General features: G+C 40.0%; 1 protein-coding gene across 7 annotated transcripts in view; it reads left to right on the forward strand.

The window, feature by feature from the left end:
* FHOD3 (formin homology 2 domain containing 3) overlaps positions 1-26,226 on the forward strand; it is a 309,726-nt gene that overhangs the window by 234,154 nt on the left and 49,346 nt on the right. For all 7 annotated transcript variants that reach the window (XM_089532343.1, XM_089532344.1, XM_089532349.1 and 4 more), the window contains 4 exons: positions 5,567-6,459; positions 21,056-21,214; positions 22,285-22,467; positions 24,918-25,037. In XM_089532343.1, coding sequence (XP_089388469.1) covers positions 5,567-6,459; positions 21,056-21,214; positions 22,285-22,467; positions 24,918-25,037 — 1,355 coding nt within the window. The remainder of the gene's footprint in view (positions 1-5,566; positions 6,460-21,055; positions 21,215-22,284; positions 22,468-24,917; positions 25,038-26,226) is intronic.

Here is a 26,226-nt window from a genome sequence, read left to right on the forward strand (position 1 = left end):
TCTAATTGCTACTAACAAGTGAATTTGAGAATGAAACTTGAGAATGGAAGTTATATTTTGGAGTCCAGATTCCTGATTTGGTCTCCTAAAGTCCTGGAATGTGATAATGTTTCCTGGGGGAGGGGGAGAATAATGTTGGTGTTCGTTTTAATACATAAAAGGGATTTTATATAATCTAATTTTTGTTAAGATTTCATATTTTTTCAATTACTTTATGAGAGACTAAATATATGAGAGGGGCCAAATATATGAGATGGTTTAATAGAGAACTGCCCCAGGTTGGTGCATGAACAGAAATAGTTTTCCCATCTGCATTCCTTGCTAGAACAGGAATTGTGGGCATAAAGGGTTTTTCAGGCTGTTATTTATAATGGTATCTGTCACTGAACTATTCAATAACATGCATTGTTGAATAGTGTCTATTTTGTGGCACTGAGCAACTATTTGGAAGGATGTGAACTCTGGTGCTTTTTCCACCTGAGCCTCACCTCTGATTAGGGAAAAGAGGACTCTAGTTTTGTTGTTGAGGAACTAGGAGGGAACATTGTTAAAAGCTCTGTGGTAGCTTGTGGGCTTGTACATTTGTGGGGGTTTACAGACAGAGGCAAGGATACACCACTCTAGAAACTGAGAACTGTTTGTGTAAACACAGATGTAAATGAAAATATCAAAGAAACCTCCAGAGATGGCATATTACAGTGAATCATGCTTGAACAAAAATAGGAAAAGAAAAGAGAGGCTGCAGATCATTCCAATCTTCAGTAGAAATCTTATGCCTGGAAATGAGTCCTTCTAAAATCAATTAATCCACTTCTAAGTAGGCTTGCATAGAATTACACTGTACATTGGAGAGAAAATGCACAAAGGGGTTACTTAGACTGGCGAAAAATATCCAGCCTCATGTCACATTTCTTAGGCTGCAGTGACCCAATAGGGACACCATAAAATGCCACAGCTACTCAAAATAAACCCGACTCAAGTTGTACTAACTGCCACACATTTCCTGAGCCCAAATTCAAATCAGTACAAAAAGGGTACACTTTTTTTCTTCCCAGTATGCCCAAACCCATCAATCAATCACCTTATTCTTTATTTTGTCAATTTTGCTAGTTTGCACTCTAATTGGTTATCTTCCCCATCCAAACCTCTTCCCCCGTAGAAGGACTCAGTTGAGTGATAATGAATAAGGGCAGGAAGTCTGAATTCTGTGTAAAGTCTCTCTGTTGATTTATTATTATTATTATTATTATTATTATTATTATTAAGCTTGATTTATATAGCGCTGTAAATTTACACAGCACTGTACATAAAATCGTTTAATTAGACGGTTCCCTGCCTTCATGCTTACAATCTAAGAAGACACGACACAAAAGGAGAAGGGAATGGTGGGGGGGGGGAGAGGATCAGGTCCAGCATTCTTCTCTCCCTCTCAGGCATGGACCAAGGCAGATGGACAGATGGAGGGCTCTATCTTAAGGATAGGCCTGATGGCATTGGCCCACCCTCTCTCTCCCTCAGAGGCTAGGATGTCTTTTACAATGTCTTTTTTAATGTCTCCTGAAGTAAGCACACACATGCACATGCACCCACAGACGCAGGAGGAAGCTGCCCATCTCCTTCACTGTGGTTGCCAGCAATGGAGTGTTCACCCTGGTTCCTGTTGCTCTCTCCCCAACAGAGCCCCACTATCAAAAATGACCCAGAATCAAGCAATGGGGAAGCAGTAGCCCAGTTGATCCCCTCACCATTGACCTCATGGCTGAGCTTGGCTGGTGAGGAGGCAGCAACAACCAGGGTAAAGTGTTCCATTGCCAGCCATCACAGTGAAGTAGATGGGCAGCTTTATTCCCCATGATGTATTGGAGATAATGGTAGATCGAACTCCCCCTTTACTTTACTTCCCCCATCACCACCTAAGCAGCTGAACGAGCAAATGAAGGAAGGAGCGCATGCGCAGCTTGGCTCCTCAATTCCTGCTAAAACAGAGGGATGACTGCAAGTTTTAAAAAGTTTATAAAATACTAAATATAATCCCATTTCAGAAGCCCTGTTAGCCTTCGATTACTATGCCCTACAATAAAATAAATAAATATGGTGACACACTTGCCAGACTAGTCCAACCCTTCAGTTAGTTAGTCCATCCATCCAGATTCCACTCTGATCCTGACACACATGTAAAAAAATCCAATTTTTCATCAAACTATAGAGTAAAAAGGGAGTTTTTAACATTTTTATCAATACCTAAAAGGGATGGCACTGTAAAACAGGGCTCATGCCATGTGTTCCTACAGGACTGGAAACAAATTAGTATTATTTTGCCTCTGTAGACAATCTCTAAAAGTTCAGTCATATAAAAATACATTCAGCAGGATCCCATTAGGTTCTGTGGAACATATTCCCAAATAATTCAGCACAAGATTAAACTTTAAGTTAATTATAGAAAAGACAAGTATATAATGCCTATATGAAAACTATACTCTGTAACAAAGATCATAAAGAAAAGGAGACAGAGGGAACTTGTTGCTTTTTTTAAAGGTCTGCAGTGGATAATTTTCTTTTGAATACAGTTTCTCCTTCTACCTTTTGCTGACTTCAGTTCCAGAAAGGGGTTAAAATAAACTGGCTGGTTTTCTTACTTCTGTTATATTAGAGGCTATCGAGAACACTAATAGGTCATTTTACAAGAGCACAAAGAAGAGATTTAAGGTTCTGGAAAGACATTCATTCAACCAAAAAATATTCAGTTTAATGCAGTCATAATTGGAGAGAGGGTTGAAGTCTCAAGTTAAAGTGTTAATGCAGCCAGATGCCACTGGCTTTTGCAAAGCATTGGTGTTTACAGAGAAAATATTTAAAGCACATATGAAAAACCCTGCAGAGTTACTTCCCAAACAAAATATTTGAGTCCAGCTTTGGACTGTATTTATTAAGTAAATTTTAGTATATTTTGTACACCATAAATACTCATGAATAATTGTTAAAACATGTTCTCATTGTATGCTTTTGAACACTTTTTTCTTATAAAGCTTATTGGAAGAGCAGTGCACAGCCTTTTCATCCTTCATTGTCACATCTATTCTCAGCAAGGGCCCTAGGACATATGTGTTCATACACATTCATATGTAGTAGGGTTCCAGATTTGCTAGGGATCCAGATTTCAGTTCATGTGTATATATATTTTCCTTGTTTGTTAGCCATGGTGTTTATTGAACGGTATCATCTGTACAACAGGTGTTGATGCATAATGAAAAACCAGAAGTTGCCCCTTGGAGCATCAACAAGGCCTACATCCTATGATGACACAAGGAACTTTATCACATGGGGAGGCTTCCATCTTCCTCCCATGATTAACTAGAATTTAAAGCATCCAAATCGTGTGATCAGGGTTCACACCACCGTGCTTTTCTCCTCTCCTTCTCCCCTCAGTAAATCACAACCAGTGCACTTGTCCCATCAGTAAAACGTCATAGAGCTGCCATTTGGCAATAACGGAAGAATGGAGGCTCCATGATGCTTTACTGACAGGACAAGTGAACTGGTAAGGAGACTATCACACAGGGAGGCTGGCAATTGCCATTTACTGACAGGAGAAGGACAGGAGAAAAGTGTGGGGCTGTGAACCTCCATCGTGCTATTTGGACACTTTAAATTCAAATTAATCACAGGAGCAGGACAGAAGCCTCCACATGTGATAATCTCCAAGGTTTTGCTCCTAGGTCTCAGCTTTTGGCCTCAATATCTCAAGGCCTGGAATAGCCCTGCCTTGGCAATGAATGTTTTAGAATTGGTATCTTCCCAGTGAATCTTGCGCAAGAATGCTGGCTAGAGGAGAGGCAAGATATCTCAAAGTCACTGAGGGAGGTTAAGTCACCCTTTTGCAACTATTTATTTATTTATTGGATTTATATCCTGCCTTTCTCACAAAATGGGATTCAAGGCAGCTTACAATAATTTTTAAAAGATACAGCTAAAACATTAATTACAAAAGTTTTTTAAAAATTAAATTTAATGTTAAAACATTACAGTTAATAGCACAACATAATTAACACTATTTGAATAAAAAAAATTGGAGGTACTTTGGCGGTACTAGCAGGTAGGGAAGAGGAATCTCCCAGCAACACTGGTGGGCATCAGCACACTTGTTTTAGGTGGTGGGGGGCAGAGTTGAGAGGACGCTTTTGTTATTTATCAAAACATCCCTTGTCCAGCCACACAACCAATCCTGATTGGTATTACTGCTTCTGCTCCAGCAAGGCAAAGGCTAGATACCGGCTGCTTTTGGATCCTTGTGCAACGGATGAACTTTAATCTCCAACCATCTCAGTGAACCTGATCACCATCACTGCTTTCACAGAAGTATTTGCTTGGAAGCCATGTTGCAGATTGGCAAGGAGGCATGGCATGGGTAGAGGGGAGCGTGGGGGAAGCTGCACAGATTGCACTTAGGGTCATATATGGCCCAGGGGCTGTAGACTGAGCAGTCCCACCTTCCTGCAAGGAAAATATCTGAAGTTTGTTTGTTTTTTTCCCCAGCTGGTTTGGTATTTATTGCATTCTGAGTTGTTTCATTGCTTTTATTTTGTATCATAATATTTTACTGTGGCAATTGTTATGCACCTAATTGGTTTCCTGATATTCACTAAGGCCTTTCTGAAAGTTGGTGAACAAAAATGCCTATTCTGTTGTCATTTTAATTCTTGTTATAATCTAATGGCCAAAAGAGATGGCCTCAGTGGGGAGGCTTATAGCCACCCCATTTAAGGCTGGATTGGGGCCACAGAAAACAAACACATTGCCCTAATAAATCCAGCTTCAACTCCAAATAGGAGTGGGGAAAAACTTTGCCTCTAGAGCCATTTTTTTACCAGCTCTTGGGTGAGTGGGGTCTGGAAGCTGCCTGGCATGTAATTGCCAACACAACTTCCGGGTGACTTGGGGGTGTGGTGCATATAAACGCCATGCCCCCAAGCCAGCTTGAAGCCAGCTAAAGCTGCTGGTCTCTGTTGGCCCTAAGTACAGCGAACCCTTGTTATACGCGGGGTTTGGTTCCAGGAACCCCCATTAATAACAAAATCCGTGGATGATCAAGTCCTATTAAATACAATGGCATAGCATAATGGTGTCCCTTATATAAAATGGGAAAATCAAGGTTTGATACTTGGGATTTATACTTTTTTTAATATTTTCAAGCCGTGGGTGCTTGAATCTGTGTATAAAAAATCCATGGATAAAGAGGGCCAACTGTAAAAGAGTTTCCCTCAACCAGCCTCCATGGAGGCTTCCAAGAGTACAAGAATAAAACACTCAGAAATTCTTTTGCATACACCAAAGATGTAGTTGGTTACATCTAGACTAGGGGAAAGGGGGTAGCAGCCTATAAGCTACATCCAGCCAGTTGGGGGTTTCCAGATCCCAATGGAAGAAACATGTTGATGTGGAGGATCTGAAATATATTATTAGTTTGTTTCTCACTTTCCCTCATTCCCATTTGCCATGTTAGCATTCATGTATGGATCCTCAATATCCTGACCCATTTCTGTTCAATGTCTGATGTGTATGGTTTCAGATCCATGGTTACAGACCATTCAAGATGTTGGTGTGAATGATCAGTGCAGCAACATTCTCAACAACAAGCGGTTCATGCTGGACATGTTGTATGCCCATAACAAGAAGCCCAAGGATGAAACAGATAAAGAGCTGGAGGAGAAGACGGAGGAAAAGGACGTGACAGAGGCAAACGAAGACACTCTCAGTAGCCTGGCCAGCAGGATCTCAGTCTTACAGGCCACAAAGCAGGCCAAAGATGAAAGTGTCAAAAAAATGGAACTTGGGAATTTGGACAATCAAGGCAGTGTGAAAGCCTTTGCAGAAAGATTCAACAACAGCGAGGTGGGCAAGACCACAAACTTTCCTGAAAGTGGCTTTATTGAAAAGGCCAATGAAAAAACACCAAACCAGGCTAAAAAGGAATCTGATTATATTTGGGATCAACTCATGGCCAATCCAAGGGAACTTAAAATCAAAGACATGGATTTTACAGATTTAAGGGATGAGGATGATGTTGATGTATTAGATATGGAAATACATCCTAGTGACTCCTTAGCTGCTCCTCCTCCACCACCACCATCCTTTTTAGGTTTGCCGCCTCCACCTCCTCCCTTGTTTTATGGATGCCCCCCTCCACCCCCACCCTCCAGTAATTTATTGGCTCCCCCTCCTATTTTTGGCACTATTCAGGGTTTAGGGTCACCCCCACTTCCTAGAGGACAACCGGCCTTTGTAAAAAAGAAGAAAACCATCCGCCTGTTTTGGAATGAGGTGAGGCCATTTGAGTGGCAATGTAAGAATAACAAATTTTGCAAAGGATTCCTGTGGTCGAAACTGGAGCCTATTAAGGTGGATACTTCCAAACTAGAGCACCTCTTTGAGTCTAAATCCAAGGAACTTCCTGTCACAAAGGTACTTTTTTAAAAATGTATTGATGTTGATTGTACTATGTGTGTCGTAAACCAGATTAGCCAGCACTTTGATTGTATGTGATGTGTTTACGTCAGATAGGTCAGCTGTTGCATCAAAATAGTTTCAAGAATGCTATTGCAGAATTTCTAATTATAGTAAAAATTTCCAAACCCTGGTGGATATTAAGAAATCTTCCAAAATATGTATGAATAATCAAATGTAGTATTTGGTGCAATAACTGTCTATATAGTCTACAGTCTTTTTCTACCCAATTTAAGTAGGAAGGGAGTCTCAGTTTTCTCTCCTATAAGGTGTTTTGCAACATGCATTCCAGTCTTCTGAATATGTGATTACTAAATTTAGAAAATGGCTCTTGTACAGAAAAAAACAATCTGGGTTTTATTTTTGAGGCCTTATCCTGTGAACAACTAATTGCAAATACTTTATTTCAGGCTGTCTCTCTCATGAGAAAGGAGCTTACTGAGCATGCAGTTACATGTATACCAATTTACTATATTTTAATATTGTTTCACGTAGATGGCAGATGTAAGTGAAATCCTTTTAAAAATTATTTTTATTTTTCTTTATGGCCAGCACATTTACCCCTGAATGATTCCTAAAAACTTTAATTTCATATTACCATAATTCTGTTAAACAAATATGTCTGTAAAAGTTGAGACTCTGTTCTAAAAAACAGCTACCAAATGGCCCTTCTTTGCTTGTTCTGTTTTCCTCCTCGCACCATTTTTCTACACAGTTCCATCAGGGTGGATTTGATTTAAAACAATTTTATTTAAATCATGATTTAAATGCATATTTTATACAACTCAGAGTTACTGAAGCCTCATTCTTGCTGGTATAATCTTAATATTTACATCCAGATGAAGGTTTAATTTTTAGAATAACAACTTTTGAGATTAGTTTTATAGTTATATCACAAAAAAATACTGATTTGGTCATACTATTAGAAACACATAGATAGATTAGATAGATAGATAGATAGATAGATAGATAGATAGATAGATAGGAAATTATTGTGAAGTTAACTATCTCCAGTTTAATAGGTCAGTCATTCATATTTGAACTGCTGTACTTTATTGAAAGGAGAAAAATAATCATCTTAATGATAACAATTTAAATAGCTTAATTTAACTGAAACAATAATGTAAAGACATGTATTTTGCTCAAAAGGTTTCACTTTCATTTTTACCGCTTGCCCCTCCCTCTCACACTGAAGACCAGTACAGATGGCCCTAAAGAGGTGGCTTGACACCAAACCTTTGAGCACCAGATCAGGGCACCATGGATCCGATCTGGCATTTTGCCAGCCCAAAAAGAAGCAGCAAAATGTAGTTCCTTTTTGGGTTGGAAAATAGCTACCCTTTCTGCCACGGCAGTGGCCCTTCTGCACTCCTGTGTCATGCATCATCTAAGCGACACACCTCTATGCCGCCCCCAAGCCGATGCTTACTGCCGGTCTGTTTCGGCCTATAGTTTCCTCTGCAGATCCATTCCACTCCCAGTCTCCCAACAATCTGTTCCATTAATGTTTTCAAACTTAGCACTTAAGAGGTAAGGGACTGGTTAGCTTTGCAAAAGAACAATGGGATACAATGCAGATACAAACTGACATATTTGAGAAATGTAAAACCAAGCATCTGTTGTACTATCCTCAAGATAGTAAAATTGCCCAATAATCTTACAGAAACCTCTGAAAGAGCATGACATTGTGACACCTTTAATGGATTAATGGGATTCATCTGCCAAAATATTGAACCATTGCATAAATATACATTCCCATGATATTTACCATATATACTCGACTATATGTCGATCTCAAGTATAAGTCAAGGGCAAGTTTTGGGGACAAAATTAGGGACTTTGCTATGACTCATGGATAAGTCAAAGGTAAAAGTTAGGGACATATAGCAAAGGATTCTAGAGGATGAAGCAAAGCAAAACAATGTCAAAGAACTTACAAAATTCCAGCAGACATAACACTTTGTGCTTACTCTTAAAACTGGATAGATGAAAGAGTAAAGGAGTTGGTGCTTCCACAACAGATTGTACTCTTGCTTTTCACCAGAGGCTGGTTCCTTCTTTTAAGAGTTAAGATACAGTACTTACATTGACCCATGGCTAAGTCGACTCGTGTTTTTTTAGTCAATTTTTTGACCTAAATGTCTAGATTTATACATGAGTATATACAGTAATTAAAAACTAATTCCAATTTCATTATGAATAATCTTTGATTATAATGCATCTTAAACAGAAAACTATCTTTAGAGGGATTTTTCCTCAAAAAGTATTTAATTTAAGAATCCCAATTTAAATTTGAAAAATCAATTTTTTAATATTTTTTTTAAATTATGCATTCCATTCATAATCCCTCGTTCATGTGGTCAGACACTGTATTCACATTGTCTCTCGCATATTCCACTCGCAAAAATTAAGTGCTGATAACCAACATAATAGTGCTTACTCTTTAATTCTGGGCACCGTTTAAGACCAGCAGCTCCATTTTTTTAGCTCTAGTGTGATGTGTTAAGAGTTTTTAAACTTCTGACAAGCTGGAATGCTTGTAAAGATTCCAGATATCTCACTGGTTGGGGTCAACATTTCATAATGGTTTAGCCAGGCCTCTTCCAGCTGATTGATAGATAGATAGATAGATAGATAGATAGATAGACAGATATTGTCTGATCTGTGGTGGTTATGGCTACCACCCACTATGGTGGCTTGTTTTTGAGGTGAGATAGTTTATCTGTTGGGCTGAATGAACAAAACAACTATTTTTTAAAAATCTATTTCTTCTGTGGTTTACATATTTTGCAAGTAGTTATGACTGAACTTTTCATTCTGATAAATGAATATGAAAACAATCTATCAACCTGAAATAAGAAAGTAACTTAGTTTGTACTCTGTGCTTTCTAGCCTTTGAATAATTATATAAAATGTTCACATTTTCTTCAGCTTAAATTTCTTAAATATCTTGTGACTAACATGAGCCAAAATTTAAATGTGGGAAGCTTTAAATGTGAAACCCATAATGTTAAGAGCAGTTTGCTTTGTATATACTTTGAAATTAAATTACAGCCCTTCCTAATGCATTGTATATCAAGAGACAAATCATAGCATTGGTATTCATTGTTGTATTCCGGGGCATACTATGCACACTTACTTGGGAATGAGCTTTGTTGAACTCAGTAGACTTGCTTCTGAGTAGGCAGGCACTAGACTGTGCTGGTCATGACAGTAAATAAGGCATCTTGATGTAGAGCTATAGTCTTTCATGGCAATCAGTGCTCCCAAATGTATATATATTCCTGGGTACAATTTCATGTTGTTTTCATTTTGAAATCAGCAAGTCTCTATTCTATTCCTGGTCATGTCAGAGCATCAGTAAAACAGCTTCATATGTGTCCCATGAATTCACCCTTGTCATATCATGACTATTTCCTTTTCTATAAACATGATCTTACTTCTGAGTAAACATGCAACTAGTTGAGTTGGGGGCAGAACAGATGGGCAGAAAGGAGCAGCTAGAAACTGCTCCGAGCCCAATCACCCCAGGGACGCAACAAACACATGCCGGAGCCCCAAGGGTGTCTCCTCCCACGGTCCCAAATAGGAGCAAAAAAGATCCGTTCCTTTTGGGGCTGGATTTGGGCCACCTTGGGATGGTTTCTGGGTGCTCTGGGGCATGTGTAATATAAGTGACCCATGGCCGGAAGCCACCCCCATCTGCCTGTCTGTTTCGGGCCTTTGTGAAGCTCATGGTTAACATGCAAAGAACTGAATTTTAAATTCTCTCAGAAGTTGTTACTGTTCCAAAGAATGCTTTTCTAGTCTTGAGGACATTCCCCTTCCTTCCTCTGCCCCTCAGCTTTGCAGATAAGTTGCAATGTCTCTTACTAGAATGGGTTGCAGTGCATTGATGGTTTTGTTCTAAACAGCTATTTTTATGTTACTGGAGTAGTTGAGTCATAATGCATGGGGGTCAGACTGATAATGAGTTTTTTGTGCTGCTGTTTGTTGTACTTTACATGATATTTATGTGTTGTTTATTTATTGCATTTTTATTTATAATTTTTTCCTTCCTTTATTTCATTTCTGCTCTGCCAGCCCAAGATTCCCTTACATATATGTGCTAAGGGGACCCTGCTTTGGGAACTGCTTCATGGCTCTAACCATCTTAACCTGAATTTGGCTGAAAATACTTAGAAATCCTTCCACTGTTGGCAACCCTATGTAATTGAAATTCCCATATACTAGGAAAAATTCCCAAGAGCATTGAACTAACATGCTTAGAATCTGACTTCAGACATTTATGCTCAACAGGTTTTCAGCCACGATAGTGATGTTTAAACACATGCCCCTACTTACTGCTCTTTTTTAAAAAAACATATTCACAATGAATACATCTTGGATGAAGGAATCATTCTGGGAAGACAATGGTCATATATAGGCACAATTATGTCTAAACCTCCATCAGGAGTTAGTTAGCCACATATTTAACCTTCCTCACCTCTGAGAGTGCTTAAAATGGACCAAAAAGGAAATGGGGAGGAATTGTCAGCACCCTTGACAGCCACCCTGTATCCCAATTGGTATGGGCATTTATTTACATTACTGAGCTCATTCTTGCTTTAAATCACAGGATGATAGTATAGAGACAGATTGAATTACACAGTAATGGCAAATGAAAGGCAAAGTTTGGCATTATCAGTTGGCAAGCACAGACATAATTTTGTTTAGTGCCAGTTCAGTGGTACTGTTATTTGGGTTGTATATGAACATTTTAATTTAAAATAAAATATTGATTTGCACATCCCCCCATATTCACAGAATCCTTATCCACAGCTTGAAAATGCTAATACACACACACACACACACAAATATATTCCAAAAGACAAACACTGAGCAAACAGGATATGCCATATATACTCATTTATAGGTTAAAAAAAATAGATGCCCAAAAATTGGCCCCAAAATCCCAGGCTGGCTTATTTATTTCAGTATGGTAATGTGATAGCAGCTCTTTCAGATTTCCCCATACAATAGAGAGAGGAGTTTCTTTCTCTCTTGAGCCAAGCAGAAAGAGTCTTGAGTGATTGATTGCTGTTGAATAAACAGAGTTACTCTCCTGCTGTCTGCGGAGAGAAGGCTGAAACCAAGGGTGAAGCAAAAAGCCTTGATTGGAGTCCCTCTTGCTGTGCACACACATACACTGAAGAAGTCTCCAAGTTTTGCCCACAACTGATCCACATGCTGTAGCAAAATCCATAATTTTGGCCTCAAAACCTGCCCTCGACTTAAACATGAGGTCAGCTTATAATCGAGTATATACGGTAGTCATTGCACAATAGTTCACCCAACATTCCTGTTTTCAGGGAAAGGCAGGTTATTCAAACCCTGCTAATGTGGCTTTTGTCTGGCATGCACTGCATTTCTCGACTTTTTTCAAGAATAAATTTATTCCAGTAGTGACCGGATCAACTTACTTAGGGTGGATAAAGTATATGGCATCAATCAAGTGTAACAACTACAGCATAAATACCTTGTATGTTGAAAGTAGAATTGATCCTGTAGTTTCTGCTTTCCTCCAGACCTCTAACCATTTCCCCTAATTCTTTTTCCAGCTGGCTAATCTTAAATGACACAATAATTCCCTCTTCCTGGCTATTCTCTCCAATCTCCCTACTAAAAAGCCAAAGTGACTCCAGTTCTATCTACCCCACCACCACCATTTCCTACATTCTCCTGCATATGGTACTCTGTGCAGGTTCCTACCTAGCACAGAGAATTTTTTGAGCTGTAGGATAGAATGGGGCATAAATTATTTTTAATGCAAACTGCAAGCACATTGTACTGAGTCTAGAAAAGGGCACTTACTTGACCTTCTCCCAATATAGCACAGCTAACTGTTCCTCAAAGGACACTTTACAAATGGAAAATCACCTGGCAAATCTAATCCTAACAAAGCCTCTGCAGGAAAAAAAATGAAACTGTCAATACCTTTCAAACAGCTTGAGGTGTCCCATCAGACTTTACCCCTGAAAATTAACAATTTGTTATGCTTTCAGACTCCAAAGTAGCATGGGTCATCTTTAAACATATTTCTTCTACTCCTCCAAGCTTAGCCCCTATCCTTATTTTTGATTATTATGATGGAACTTGTTTCCTTTGACCCAGCCTTAACAATGAAGCTTAGCTGTGACTCTGTAATTTACTGAACATACCAAAGCAGATGAAGCGTGAATTATATTGCTTTTTATTGCTTTGTCTCTTGCAGACCTGTTGCCAGACCCAGCTATGCTGCATACTCTAATCTAGATCACTGTGCCAATAAAATTCTCAGAGACATACGTGCAGGCATGTATGTTCCAAATGCATACACACAACAGACAGAGAGCCACAAGGGTACTGGTGTGCTATGGTGATGTCCAACACATCTGTGTTATGTGCATAACAGAACTGCCCTCTCTGTGGTGGAACCAAGTTATGGAATTCAGTCCCTAGGGAACTTCCCCACTTTCCTGTTAATGTTTAGTTGTACAGGGACATTGTTTCAGAGAGTATTGGGGCTTGTGCTTAACTGATGGTGGCATTGTTTACATTTTATTGTTTTCCAATTGTTCTGTTCATTGCTTTGTATGATATTAAGTTTTTATTTTTGTGAAATCATTGGATTCAAAAAGTGGGATGCAAAAGCTTAAATAAACTGTACAGTTAAGGCTTAAGACACGTGTTCCAACTCCACAGCAAGAGGATATTTCCTTGCATGTTTGTTCGATGAGGACTTATACAATAATATTGAAAATGGGAGACATCACTGAGAAAACAGTGGAACTAGCATAGGGTTGCCATATCCCGCCTGTGGGCGGGACTTTCCCGGTTTTGGGCGGTTCCGCACAGTCCCGCCCCGGTTTGGCCCCACCCCCGGGATTTCCCCGGCCCCCGGGCTGAGGGGAGGATTCCCTCCCCGCTTGGGCTCCGCTGCTGCCGCAGCGAGACCAGGGCCCAGGCCGGGAGGGAAAGCCTCCCTGAAGGGAAGATTCCTTGCCTGCTTGGGCTCTGCCGCCGCCGTTGCCGCGGCGAGGCTGGAGCCCAGACCAGGAAGGAAAGCCTCCCTGAAGGGAAGATTCCCTGCCCGCTTGGGCTCCGCCGCTGCCGCCGCCGCAGTGAGGCCGGAGCCCAGACCGGGAGGGAAAGCCCCCCTCAGCGAGGCTCCTATTCAAATGTAGGACACAAAAAAGTGTCCTACATTTGAAAATTTTGTCCTACATTTTCCCGGTTTCGAGGTCCTGACGTATGGCAACCCTAAACTAGCATATCCACAGGAGGTACTCCTGTAAAGTTGCAATGATGTAAGAATCTTAAAATGGTATGAAAGTATGTGGGAAATACCATACAAAGTTGCACTGGGTGGTCATAAGATCAACATGTAGCATGTTGATTTCAGCTTCAATCTCTCTGGTGTCTCCATGACTCAGAACTCTTGTTTATTTTATAACTTCTTCCATCAGTATAAATCTGTCCCAAGTGTGGACTGCAAGAGAGAGTTTGAAAATGTTGTCTAGGATCCATAAAACAAATAATTCCATGACCTGAAAGCAGAATTACGACATATTTCTTAGTTGAATCCATAGTATGTTATATACAGCATAGCGCCAGCATTATATGAGCTGACATTATTACCTTTCAGCATTTTCCATAAATTATTTTTAAAATGTGAATATTTATACTGATTTATTTTCTGACTTGCTGGGTTCTTCCCAGACTGTTTCCCTACCTTTCACTGTTAGCGCAGATGAGGGTGGTTGCAAACTCCCCCCACTTTCCTACCTCCTGGAAGTGGGATTTAACCCTCCTTCCCAAGACACAGATTTCCCAGTTCTTGTCCAGTTTTGTCTGATATCAGTGCTACTTGTACTCCCCCTAAATCCAGCAGGAATATAGGGCTCTCCTTCCTCAAGGGTGCCTTCCCCACTTGTACTTTCCCTTGTCCCTTGCTACAGAAACCCTTAGCCAGTGAACGCAGCCCATAGTTCTCTCCAGAATATGGGTTACAGCTCTAGTGGGGATTCTCCTAAAGGGATTCTCTTTGGCAGTGACACTGCAACTGAACACAGACATCTTCCTCGTGGATTTTTATTGTCAAAAGAGGAATATGACTGCCACTGGTTATTAAGAACAACCAGAGTATAATAAGCCTTGTGTTTCGGCACAGTTTGGTTGGTACAGAAGGAATGCATCTTTAAGCCCAGAGTTATTTGTTGTTGTTGTTGCATGCCCACAAGTCATTTCCATCTTATGGTGATCCTAAAGCCAACATATCATAGAATTTTCTTGGCAAGATTTGTTCAGAGGAGGTTTACCATTGCCTTCCCATGAGGCTGGGAGCATGTGATGTACCCAAGATCACCCAGTGGGTTCCATGGCTAAGCTGGAAATTGAGCCCAGAGTACCAATAAAGAAAAATATAGCAATAACTCTGACTGCATCTAACTATTTCCAGCTCTGGGTTTGCTGATCAAATGGCCTTCAGTCAATCGCCAGGCTTCATGGTTCCTCAGAGAGAGACTTTAACTGCATCCATACTATAGAAATAATCCAGTTTGGCACGACTTTTAAGTGCCATGGCTCAGTACTATGGAATTCTGGGAACTGTAGTTGTGTGAGACATTTAGTGTCTGTCAGAGAGCTCTGGTGCCACAAAAAAACTAAAATTCCCAGAATTCCATAGCATTGAGCCATGGCAGATAAAGTGCTGTCAAGATGGATTATTTCTGCAGTGCAAGTACATCCAGAGTGTGTATGTGTGTACATCCTGCTTTTTTTTCCCCCAGGTCTGAGAAAGAGGAGAGAGTTTGGCACCTCCAAGCGCCTATAGAATCCTGATTGGTCATTCTGTCTTCTCTGCCAGGCTCACCTCTGTGATCCTAGGGCTTTCTAGGAACTGAGCCAAAGTTTCCTACAATGTTTCAATGGCTGCCTAAAAGATGTTATCTCCCCACTTTATATCACCGCAGTTTCTCTTTCATACCCATGTTGCCCACGTACAAGGACTACTAGAAAGAGGAAAATCTTGTTTTAATCTGGGAAATTTACTAATCAAGTTACTTTGTTTTTTCAACTTGGAGAAAATTGTTTTTTCAACTTGGGAAAAAAAATTAGATAGACTTTCCAGTATGTAATACAGTTGGCCCTCCATTTTCACAGGGGTTAGGGGGGTGCAAGACCCCCGTGAAAGTGGACAATCTGTGAATAAGCAGGGGAAGGCAGGAGGGATGTGCACACATGCTCCTCTTCTTCCCCCGTGCTTTAGCTGCCTTCCCTTACTCTAGGATTCTTTACCAGTGTCTTTTAACTGGATTACATTTATCTCAGATCCAAGATTCCAGGCAAGACTTTCAGTCCTGGAGCCATCCAGACAAAGCTTTAGGCCTTTCCATAATTTCAGCTAATTCAGGGATGCTCAATTGCAGTTGGGAAGAGGGTGTCAGGGTTGCTTTAGTTCCTGACTCAAGCCTCTGTAGCTAGTGTTTTCTGTACTGATAGGCTCAGTAACTACAGCACCAGTGTACTGATGGCCTGGATAAACTACCCTATGCCTGGTTACAATATGTAACAACAATCATGGTATTCAACATTTCTCTGTATCAAGGATGGCAACTGTGAATAAGTTGATGGGAATTGTTTGCCAGAAAGGACCACAGTTATCCACCCTGCTCTATATGGTCAGTCTCACTGCCCACTGAAAGTGCTGTGTCTGCTAAGCATGCTACAGGCACTCTAGGTAGCTGATTTAGGCTTTTGTATGTAGGGGTTTATGAACTATCATTCTTGGCACTTAGACAAACCCTTGGTGCCTAGCACTTACAGTTTAAATATAGGCCTGTTACAGACTGCCAAAATAAAGCTGCTTCGGGTCTCTTTGGAGGTATGCTATTTAAATGATGCATGCATCCGAAGAATCTGGAAGCTGCACCAAAGCTGCACTCCAGTGCTTAGGAATGGAGTGTGGCTTTGGTGCAACCTCCTGACTCTTAGGACCCAAGCATCATTTAAATAGCATACCTTCAAAGAGACCCGAAGCAGCTTTATTTTGGCAGTCTGTAACAGGCCATAGTCTCAATTGTTGTTATTTCCCATAAAATCAGATCGAACTCATGGTGATCCCATCAAAGAGAAATCTAAAAAGGTCAGTTGGTTCTTAGCTGCCTTGATTGAATCAATATACCTGTAATGTGGGCTTTTTTTTTTAGTTCTGATTATATAATGTGTTCTCTTATTGATTATTCAGCATCCCCAATCTTGGTTTAAATTTCCATTTAATTTCTTGGCTCTTATGGAAGAGGTCTCTTGTGCTACCTTTTTATTGACTCCTTCTGTTTCTTAGAATTTATTCTTATAATAGTTTTGTTTATCCCTATGCAGAATTCACTGAGCAGTTGCATTCAGGATTCTGACCGTATTTCTGTCACCTTTTGCTTGTTTCTTGTCCTTAACAATTTGAACAGCCTCATTTATCAGCCAGTGAGGTTTTTATTTCTTCTTAGTGACAGATAGAGTGTTTTTGCATTCATCTCTGATAATTTCCCTGAATAGTTTTGGTTCATTGAAGATCAGGAGGAAAAGGATGGAGCTGGACCAGGTATAAAAGGCTTTGCAGAAAGGAGCTTCCCTGTCAGAGGCTTTTTTAACTGAGCTATGGCTGTAATGTAAAGCATTAAAAGTAAATAATGCAAATAATGATTCTGTGAACAGAAACCTTGGTGAAATCATTTGTGGGGGGAGAGATGGTGGGAGAAATAAGAATGATATTGTTATGGCAGTACACTATACACAGCCTTGTTGTTGTTAACTGCCCTCATGGTGACCCTGTGGATAAGACAGATCAAAGCCACTCTGCCCTCCACTGCTCTCCTTAAGTCTTGTAGATTCAGGCCCGCTACCTCCCTAATTTAATCTACCTGTCTGGTTTGTGGTGTTCCTCTCTTTCAGCTGCCTTCTACTTTTTATAGCATTTTCTCCCCCAGTGAGTCAGGCCTTTTCATGATGTGATCAAAGTATGACAGCCTCTGTTTCGTCACCTTGGCTTCCAGGGAGAGTTCTAGCTTGATCTGTTCTAGGACCCATCTGTTTGGCTTGGTTTGGTTTGGTTTTTTGGCTGTCCATGATCTCCTCCAGCACTACATCTCAGATGAGGTTTTTTTCTTCTCTGCTCTTTTCACTGTCCAGCTCTCACATGCATACATCATGATGGATGATACTGCCGCTTGGATGATTCTTACTTTAGTGTTCAGTTGTATGTCTGGGATGCAGTGGCTTAGTGGTTAAGATGCCAGTTCTGATAATCAGAAGACCAGAAGATTGGCAGTTCAAGACCCGAGTGCTGCATGATGGGATGAACTCCTGTCACTAGTCCCAGCTTCTGCCAACCTAGCCGTTCGAAAGCATGCAAATGCAAATAGATAGATAGGTACCACTTCTAAGTAGGAAGGTAACAGCGTTCGGTGCACTCATGTTTGCCATATGACCAGCAGAGCAGTCCTTGGTCAACAATAGCTCTTCGGCTTAGAAACGGAGATAAGCTCCGCCCCCTACAGTTGGTTAAGGGACTACCTTTACCTTTACCTTACCTTACCTTACTGTATGTCTTCACTCTTCAGGATCTTTTCTAGTTCTTTCATAGCTACCCTTTCCATTCCTAATATTCTTCTTATTTCTTGGCTGCAGTCCCCATTCCATTCAATGTTTGATCCTAGGTATGGGAAATCTTTAACTATTTCAGTTTCTCAATTGTCTAGGTTGAATTTATGTATTTCTTCCATGGTCATTATTTTTGTTTTCTTTATATCCAGCATTAAGGCTCTCTTTGCACTTTCATCTTTGACCTGCTTTGGTAATTGTTCCAATTCTGCCCAGCCAACTGCACAGCATGATATTACCACCCTAGAAGAGATAGCAAAACTTTCACAGAGGCAATTGGCCATAGTAGCAATGAGATTCCATTGATTCTGTTATCTGATGGAAGTTCAACTCTGCAAAAATGTATGTAAAGGGATCTTGTAGCACCTTTGAAACTAACTGAGCAAAAGAAGTTGTAGCATTACCTTTTGCAGATTTTGTCTACTTCCTCAGATGCAAGGATGCATGGAGAAGAAGCAGACCAAGTCTGTGAAAGCTAATGCTACAACTTCTTCAGCTTAATTGTTTCAAAGGTGCTATAAGATCCTTTTGCATCCAGACTAACATGGCTATGCCTCTGAATTCTGGAAAAAAAGGGGGGGAGACTATGCACTAAATTTTTGACTTGTCTTCTTGACAAATTTTACTGTAAGAAAGTGGAAGAAGGCGTAAGAGGATTCGCTGTTCTGTAATTACTGGTAATCGTAACCAAAAGAGAAGAACTGGTTGATGAAATGATAAAAGGAAGCAGACCATGTCAGCTTAGTGGTAATAATCAGAGCTAAGAAAACTATGGACCGTTACACACGGGCTCTTGAGGCACCCCCATCACGTGATAGGGGTTGGCCGGGGACCTAGCGTCCACACCGGCCTCACCCCTATCACGTGACGGGGGCGTAATAATGGCAGCGCCCTATACACACAGGCGCCTCCATTATTACGTGTCGGACGCATAACGTCTGCACGTCGCGTGGCACTTATGACGTTGCGAGTGTGCGATTAGTGCCTCGTGGCATCATAACCGCACCGCGGGAAGAAGCACCATTTTGGGGCTTCTTTTTTGCTCTGCGTGGGAGCCGCGCGGTTTGGCTGCTGCAGCTCCCTCACGCCGCTTTTAGGCAGTCTGTAACGGGGCTAAGTTTAGAAAGACCAGTTTTAAAAATGTTTTTGTTTGCATGTTCATGCGTCTTCATATTTTTTAATTTTATAGTGATATAGCTTTCCTCCTCCCTCAGGCAGAGATTCCAAGTGCCCTTCTTGCCTTTTCTTTCCTCTCCAGGGCAGAAAAGGTTTGGAAAAAGGAAGGGGAATCAGGGCCTCCAAGTCTCACATCCCCTTTAGCAACTCTCATTCCCACCCCACTGTTTGAAAACCACTGCTATAACTTGTAAAGAGAAGCAGTTGCTTACCTGCAAGTACTGTAGTTCTTTTGATGGTCACTTAATTCACATCACATAGGTCCTGGAACACTTTGGGATCTTATTAGGAAGGGAGTTACACCGACGAACATGTGCATTGCAAGGGTAGAGCTTCCTGCCAAAAAACTTTTCAGCTCTAGAACATTTCAAACAAAGTGATGGGCAAGTGAAAAACCCATATATGTGAATGAACAAACTATCACTCAAAGAACTACAATTATGGATAAGCAAACTTTCCTTTGTAAGCAACCCCTTTTCTTTGGGTCAGTAAATATGGGCAGGTGCTTGGCAGAGATCTGTGCAGAAACTGGTGAGAAAGAAAAGCTGAAATTAAGATCAGAAATTAGAGTCTGAGACTGGTTTGGCTCCAGCTTCTGTGTTCAGATACAGCTGCAACCAATTTTATTCTCATTTCTGTGCCTCAACTGTGATTTTCACAATATAAGCTATTACTTATTGATGGTCAGTACATTTTTTAAATTATAATTGTAATAAAGTAATTCATAATGAACTTAAGAAAGGAACTTGAAATGGAAGTGAAGGTTGCGTGATTTTGGAAATGGAAAAATATTATACTATACATTAATAGAAGAATATTATACTATAGACTGCCGTCTATTGGATAGTGTTCTTAATTAGAGAGTGTAGACAATTGCATTAGAGCCAGCATGCTAAAATGGTTGGACTGATGGACAATGACTTCTGTTCCTTTTTCCATAAGGGTTGATGATTTCATGATTAAGGATTGTGCACATTAATCCCACTGTGTTCTCTTGTGATAGTTTTGGCAGAGGATAGCCATGTTTAAAAAACCCCTTCCAAAACTCTTAACTGACAATAACAGTGGGCACGTAAGTGTGTTTCTTCAGGAAAATATGTATCTCGCATACCACTTCCAACTCTCTAAAAGAGTCGTGTGCAGGTTTATCCTGCTAGGTTGATACATTCTAGAATTAGGAATGGTGGTGGTGTTACTGTGTGCCTTCAAGCCAACTCTTATTTATGATAACACAGTCCAAGGGTTTTCTAGGCAAGATTTATTTGGCAGATGTTTTGCCATTGCCTTTCTGTAAGACTAAGAGAGTATTTCTTGCCCATGGTCACCTAGCAGGTTTTTGTGGTAGAGCAGGGATTTAAACCTTGATCTCCCAGAGTCCCAGTCTGAAACCACTATATTGCACTGGCTTTTTAGGAGTGTGGTCCAGCTCTAAAAATGAGTGGCTACTTATGAAGTGCTGTTCTCAGTGTCAATTCTCTACTGTTACTGCAACTAGTACTAGAATCTGATGATGATAGTATAAATAGGGTACATATGCTCCATTCCCATTTAGCAGCTCTAGACAGCCTCTTGCACATAAATCTAATCTGTATTATGTAACATGTTAGACAGAATCACATGGGTTTTCTAATGTCAACACATGTGTAGCTTATGATTTAAAGAATGCAATGGTTACCTTCCCTCACTTTTCTTTTATTCTCAGAAAACTGCTGCAGATGGCAAAAGGCAGGAGATCATTGTGTTGGATTCCAAGCGGAGCAATGCCATCAATATTGGGCTGACAGTATTACCCCCTCCAAGGACGATCAAGACTGCAATTTTAAACTTTGACGAATATGCCTTAAATAAAGAAGGAATAGAGGTACGTGGGGGAGGGAACAGTTCAGAGCTGTGAAGTTTATGTCATCCCTCTTTATCAAGGTACAGGAACCTCTATATCAATCTTGCTCCAGGTGCACAAGCAGACTGCATGGCTCCTGTAACATTATAAGTTGTACAAAATAGGGCATTTCAAAAAGCGCAGCTCTTCTCTTCCCCGTATGACAAGTTACAACTGCTACACATCCCACACTCTACACAACTACTAAATATGAAAGTGCTTTGGCACCTAATATCTTCCTGCCTGATGTTTTTTCCAGAGAAGCCCTTTTTTTTTCTAAGGGTGGGAGTGCCATTGTTGCAAACCACTTTATGTTAGGGTAGGCGTCTCTTATCATTTCTAACATGCTTAAAGGTCTAAAACCTCACCATTTCACAAAGTTAAACTGCTGGGACCAAAAGTAGATGAAACGCTAAATTTTATTCTGATTTGTTTTGTTGGCAAATACTTCTGTACATCCATTTTATGTTTGTCCATTGTATATAATTAAATATCTAAAGAAACATTTCAGCATGAAAGGAAGGAATTCTGGTACCTGGCATAATTTGAAAAAAAAGGATAGGTTGGTTTAGTTAGATATGTTGAATTTTCTTTATATTTGTGCAAACAAGTTGTGAGGTCTATGTTTTTGCTTCATTTGAGGTTTGATTTATAGCATGGCCATGCAATAAATCTCAGGGCAGTGTTCTTATGCGAATACCATTTATTTGTGCAGATACCAGCTGAACAAGCATGGGACATACATATAGAAGCCTCTGTACTTTAGCATATTACCACTGCTGGAATGTGGTCCAGCCAAGGCTAAAGAGACAAAAGTTTATAAATATATTCAAATTGTCTAAAGATACAATAGTTTATAAATGTATTTTAATTGTAATAAGTTTTGAAAGCAATTGCTGGGATTTACAAATCAACTTCCCAATACTTTCTATGGAAAAAATTGGGGTGCATCAAAATGTACAAAGACCACTTTCGAATACAGTGGATACTGATTGCAATGGCTATCTTTTATTTAATTCTATGTATTCAGTTTATGGTTGATGTCTTCCTAGAAAATTCTCACAATGATTCCCACTGAAGAGGAGAAGCAGAAAATTCAGGAAGCTCAGTTAGCCAACCCTGATACTCCACTGGGCACTGCTGAGCAGTTTCTCCTGACTCTTTCTTCCATCACTGAACTTACTCCTAGACTTCAACTCTGGGCATTCAAAATGGATTATGAGCTTGTGGAAAAGGTAATTCCTCATTAGTCAGTAAATGTAATGTAGTTTGTAGTCTTGAATTAAATTTGTTAAGTCTCCACTACAATGAACCTTTCACGTTTTCTTAAATGGCATTTGGGGTAAACATCTGAATAGGCAATAAGAGCATTGAAAACTTCCTTCCCCAAAAGAAGAAGGTTTGTATTTCCCTTCTGAGTTATACTACTCTGATTGAAGCACATGGGAGCTTCACTGAGATGAGAGTATCCCAATTTTCCCCAAACCCATAGTGTGTTTTTTTCCTGGAAAACTGCCTTGAATCCCATTTTGGAGAAAGATGAGATATAAATCCCTTAAATAAATACAGTCGGTTCGGGACACCCCCATGCCCGCGCATAAAGCAAAAAGTGTGTATGCTCAAGCCCCATTAGATAGAATGGGGTTTAGGCTTGACATGCACGCCATTGTTTTTACTGCTGGGTGCTTCAGCGTATGCTGAAAGCCGCCTATAATGAGCCCGCATATGGCACGGGTTCACTGTACATAAATAATAGCTTAAATAAATAAATACAGCAGTAGCAGTAGTAATTATACTTCTAGTCTACCAGTAGTGTACCAATGATGGTACTAGTCATCATCTGAACTGAATCAATTACAAAATTGAATATAAAAATCCCTACAGCCCTTTGCTAAAACAAAAAAGAGCCCTCTAAAATGTAATGGCTGTGTCTGAAATCTGAGAATCAAGAATCTACAAACTCAGGATCCACACATGTCAAAAGGAGAGATAAAAAGAGATGACAGGTAGGAGGATGGTGCTACTGAATTGTTAATTTTTATTGGCTTTATTAATAAGGTTTACTATAATTTAGATAACTAAACTTTGCTACCAAAAACCTGTTTATAAGATTTAATGTACTCCTTTTATGATTAATTACTACATTGTCTTAGAACCTGATTTATTGCCTGACTGCTTAAATGTTCTGATAAACATCTCACTACATGGGGAGGAAAAATGATTAACTGCCTTCTTAAGAGTGCTTGTATCATGAATGTTTCACTATTTTTATTTCATTTAAGACATTTTTGGTTTAAATTAAAGCAAGAAATTAAGTAGTAGTTAATATATGCATTATTTTCATTCACTAATTACTCACTAATTAATTACATTTTGAATTACATGCCCCGTGTAAATGGGCATGCACCAAGATGGCGCTTGGGGAAGGAAGAAGGGCTTCGAGCATGTAAACGCTCAGCTCTTCTTCACCCCTAGAATGCAGTCAGGCCGGAACAAAGTGCCAGCCTGCACTGCCTCTGAATTCCAAGAACTGCTTATTACTTCTATCCTTAATATCTCTTTAAACATTAAATTAGTTTTACATCTGAGTAGCGAACATGAGTTGAAGCTAGTTCCAAACAGCAAAATACAGATTTAGGCATGGGTTTTTTAGAGTTCCACAAATTTATCTCACCTGAGAATCAGATACGTCAGATTCCTCAACTCGGGCCTGATCTGCACTGCAGAAATAAAGTGGTTTGACACTACATTAACTGCCATGGCTCTGTGCTACGGAATTCTGGTATTTATAGTTTTATGAGATATTTAGTCTTTCCTGTGAGAATGCTCTCGTGTACAACAAACTACAAATCCCAAAACTCCACAGCATGGAGCCATGGCAGTTAAAGTGGTGTCAAACTACATTATTTCTGCAGTGCAGTTTAAACCTCAGTCACCTAAGAGTGAATCTACTGAGAATTTTTCCTCTTTGGTATTTAAGAAAGAGGAATAAAGATCTCTTACAATAAAACAGTTAAACTGCTAGTATATATTTCCTAAGCATTTACTGTATCTATTGAACAATGCTTTTGGCCAGCACAGTCTCTTTCTCTCTCCATCCCTGTAGTCAAAAGAAATAAGCTTGGATAATCCATTTCCTTTCCACTGAGAAGTGGTCTGGGGAAAGAGAAAAAGGGGAACCTGTATTGAGTTCAACCAATGAACAGTGGGAGAAACAGGAACAACCTCTATCCTTAAGTTTCTTTCCTCTAATCATTTAGTTAAAAACTTGCAATTTCTTATTCTCACTGTCTCAGGATGCAAAACGGATTGCACCCACGTTATCTTGGCACTGATCTGAAAAGAAGTGCCTGCCCAAATTTTCTTTATTATTACCTAACAGCATAGCCTAGGCAAGAATAAAGCTGAATCTGCATTGCAGTATTAATGTAGTAGGACAGTTATGGCACCCCTTCTAAAGTGCATAAAAAAGCCCCTTTTTGCTCTGTGTGGTTGCCGTGGCCTGCTTCCGGGGCTCGAAGGGGTGGCATTAAGCCACCCATCTGTTGAGCCCCTCAAACATGCCCCTTAGGGAGAATTTCAAGTTTGCTGGAGTACAGATTGGCAATCTTTTGAGTAATTCAAAATATTAAGTTGATATAGAAGAATGCACACAATATTCTCTTCTTCTTTCTATTAATGATAGGAGGTTGCAGAACCACTTTTGGACTTGAAGGAAGGAATGGACCAGCTAGAGAACAATAAAACCTTGGGATTTATTCTTTCTACTCTACTAGCCATTGGAAATTTTCTCAATGGAACCAATGTAAGGATTACATCCATCATTATTTTTAATCAGAATTTTTCTACTGTGGTTATGACAGGACAGGAGAAATCACAGGAAGAGGAAACACAAAGAAAAGAAGACGTACATCATTTTCGTTTACCTCAACCTGTCTAGGACTCTTGTCCCTGCAACAGCTTTCTGGTTAACTTGCAGGAGGAAACTTGTTCTCTTTCTGTTAGTATTTGAAGTCATTACAATCCATTTGCTGCTTCTACACAAATTTGCAACCCAAGCCAGCTGATGCCTACTACCTTCTGTCAGTGACACTTAGAGACCTGCCACATTGTAGAAATAAAGCAGTTTGACACTACTTTAACTGTCATGGCTCAATTCTGTAGAATCCTAGGATTTGTAGTTTGGTGAGGTATTCAGTCTGGTCTGTTAGGGAGCCCTAGTGTTTCACCAAACTACAAAGCCCAGGATTCTGTAAGGTCATGGCAGTTAAATTAGTGTCTCATTGATCTGTTTATGCAGTGTGGATGCACTGTAAGTGTGACAAAGCAACTGCCATGACAGTACTGTATTTATGCTTCTGTTTATATGTATGGTTTATTAAAACATTTTAAATTGCCTGATATAGAAATACAGTCGGCTTTGAGCTTATGCCAAAGGCAAACCCCGGCAGAAATAATGGGGCGCATACTTGCACTGCGCAACCCATGTGCTGCAACCCATTATTTTCTGTCGGGCTTGAGCATATGCTCTTTTCCACATATGTTGGGAGGGGGATCCGGAATAGATCCTCCACATATGGGGAGGGTGGAATGTATAATAAAACATTAACATACAATTAAGCAATAAAAACTCCAGAATATATGATCAAAACAAAGAAAATAAGAAAGGAAAGCTCACCCAGACCAAATTAGGCATAGGACTTTCCTTAAAGGCAAAAAATGGTTGAACTGCTGTCACAACAGTTACAGTGTTTGTACCAGTCACATCTACATGAAGAGGGCATTCCATACCTGGCATGATACAACTGCAAAGACTCTTTTCTTGACTGATATTTAGAGTGACTGAAGTAGTTGGAGAAAAGCTTCCCTGGGTGATAAGTTATGGACTAGGGTGAAAAACAAATCTAAAAACTTAGGGGAGGACAAATAGTGGGGTTTGCAAGAGTTGGAAAACCCCAGAGAGAAGAACCCTATAGAGCCTATTCCCTGGCAGA

The sequence above is a fragment of the Sceloporus occidentalis genome, unplaced genomic scaffold (genome assembly GCF_023333645.1).
Source record: "Sceloporus occidentalis isolate IW3139 unplaced genomic scaffold, rSceOcc1.0.p SCAF_7, whole genome shotgun sequence".
Classification (NCBI taxonomy): domain Eukaryota; kingdom Metazoa; phylum Chordata; class Lepidosauria; order Squamata; family Phrynosomatidae; genus Sceloporus; species Sceloporus occidentalis.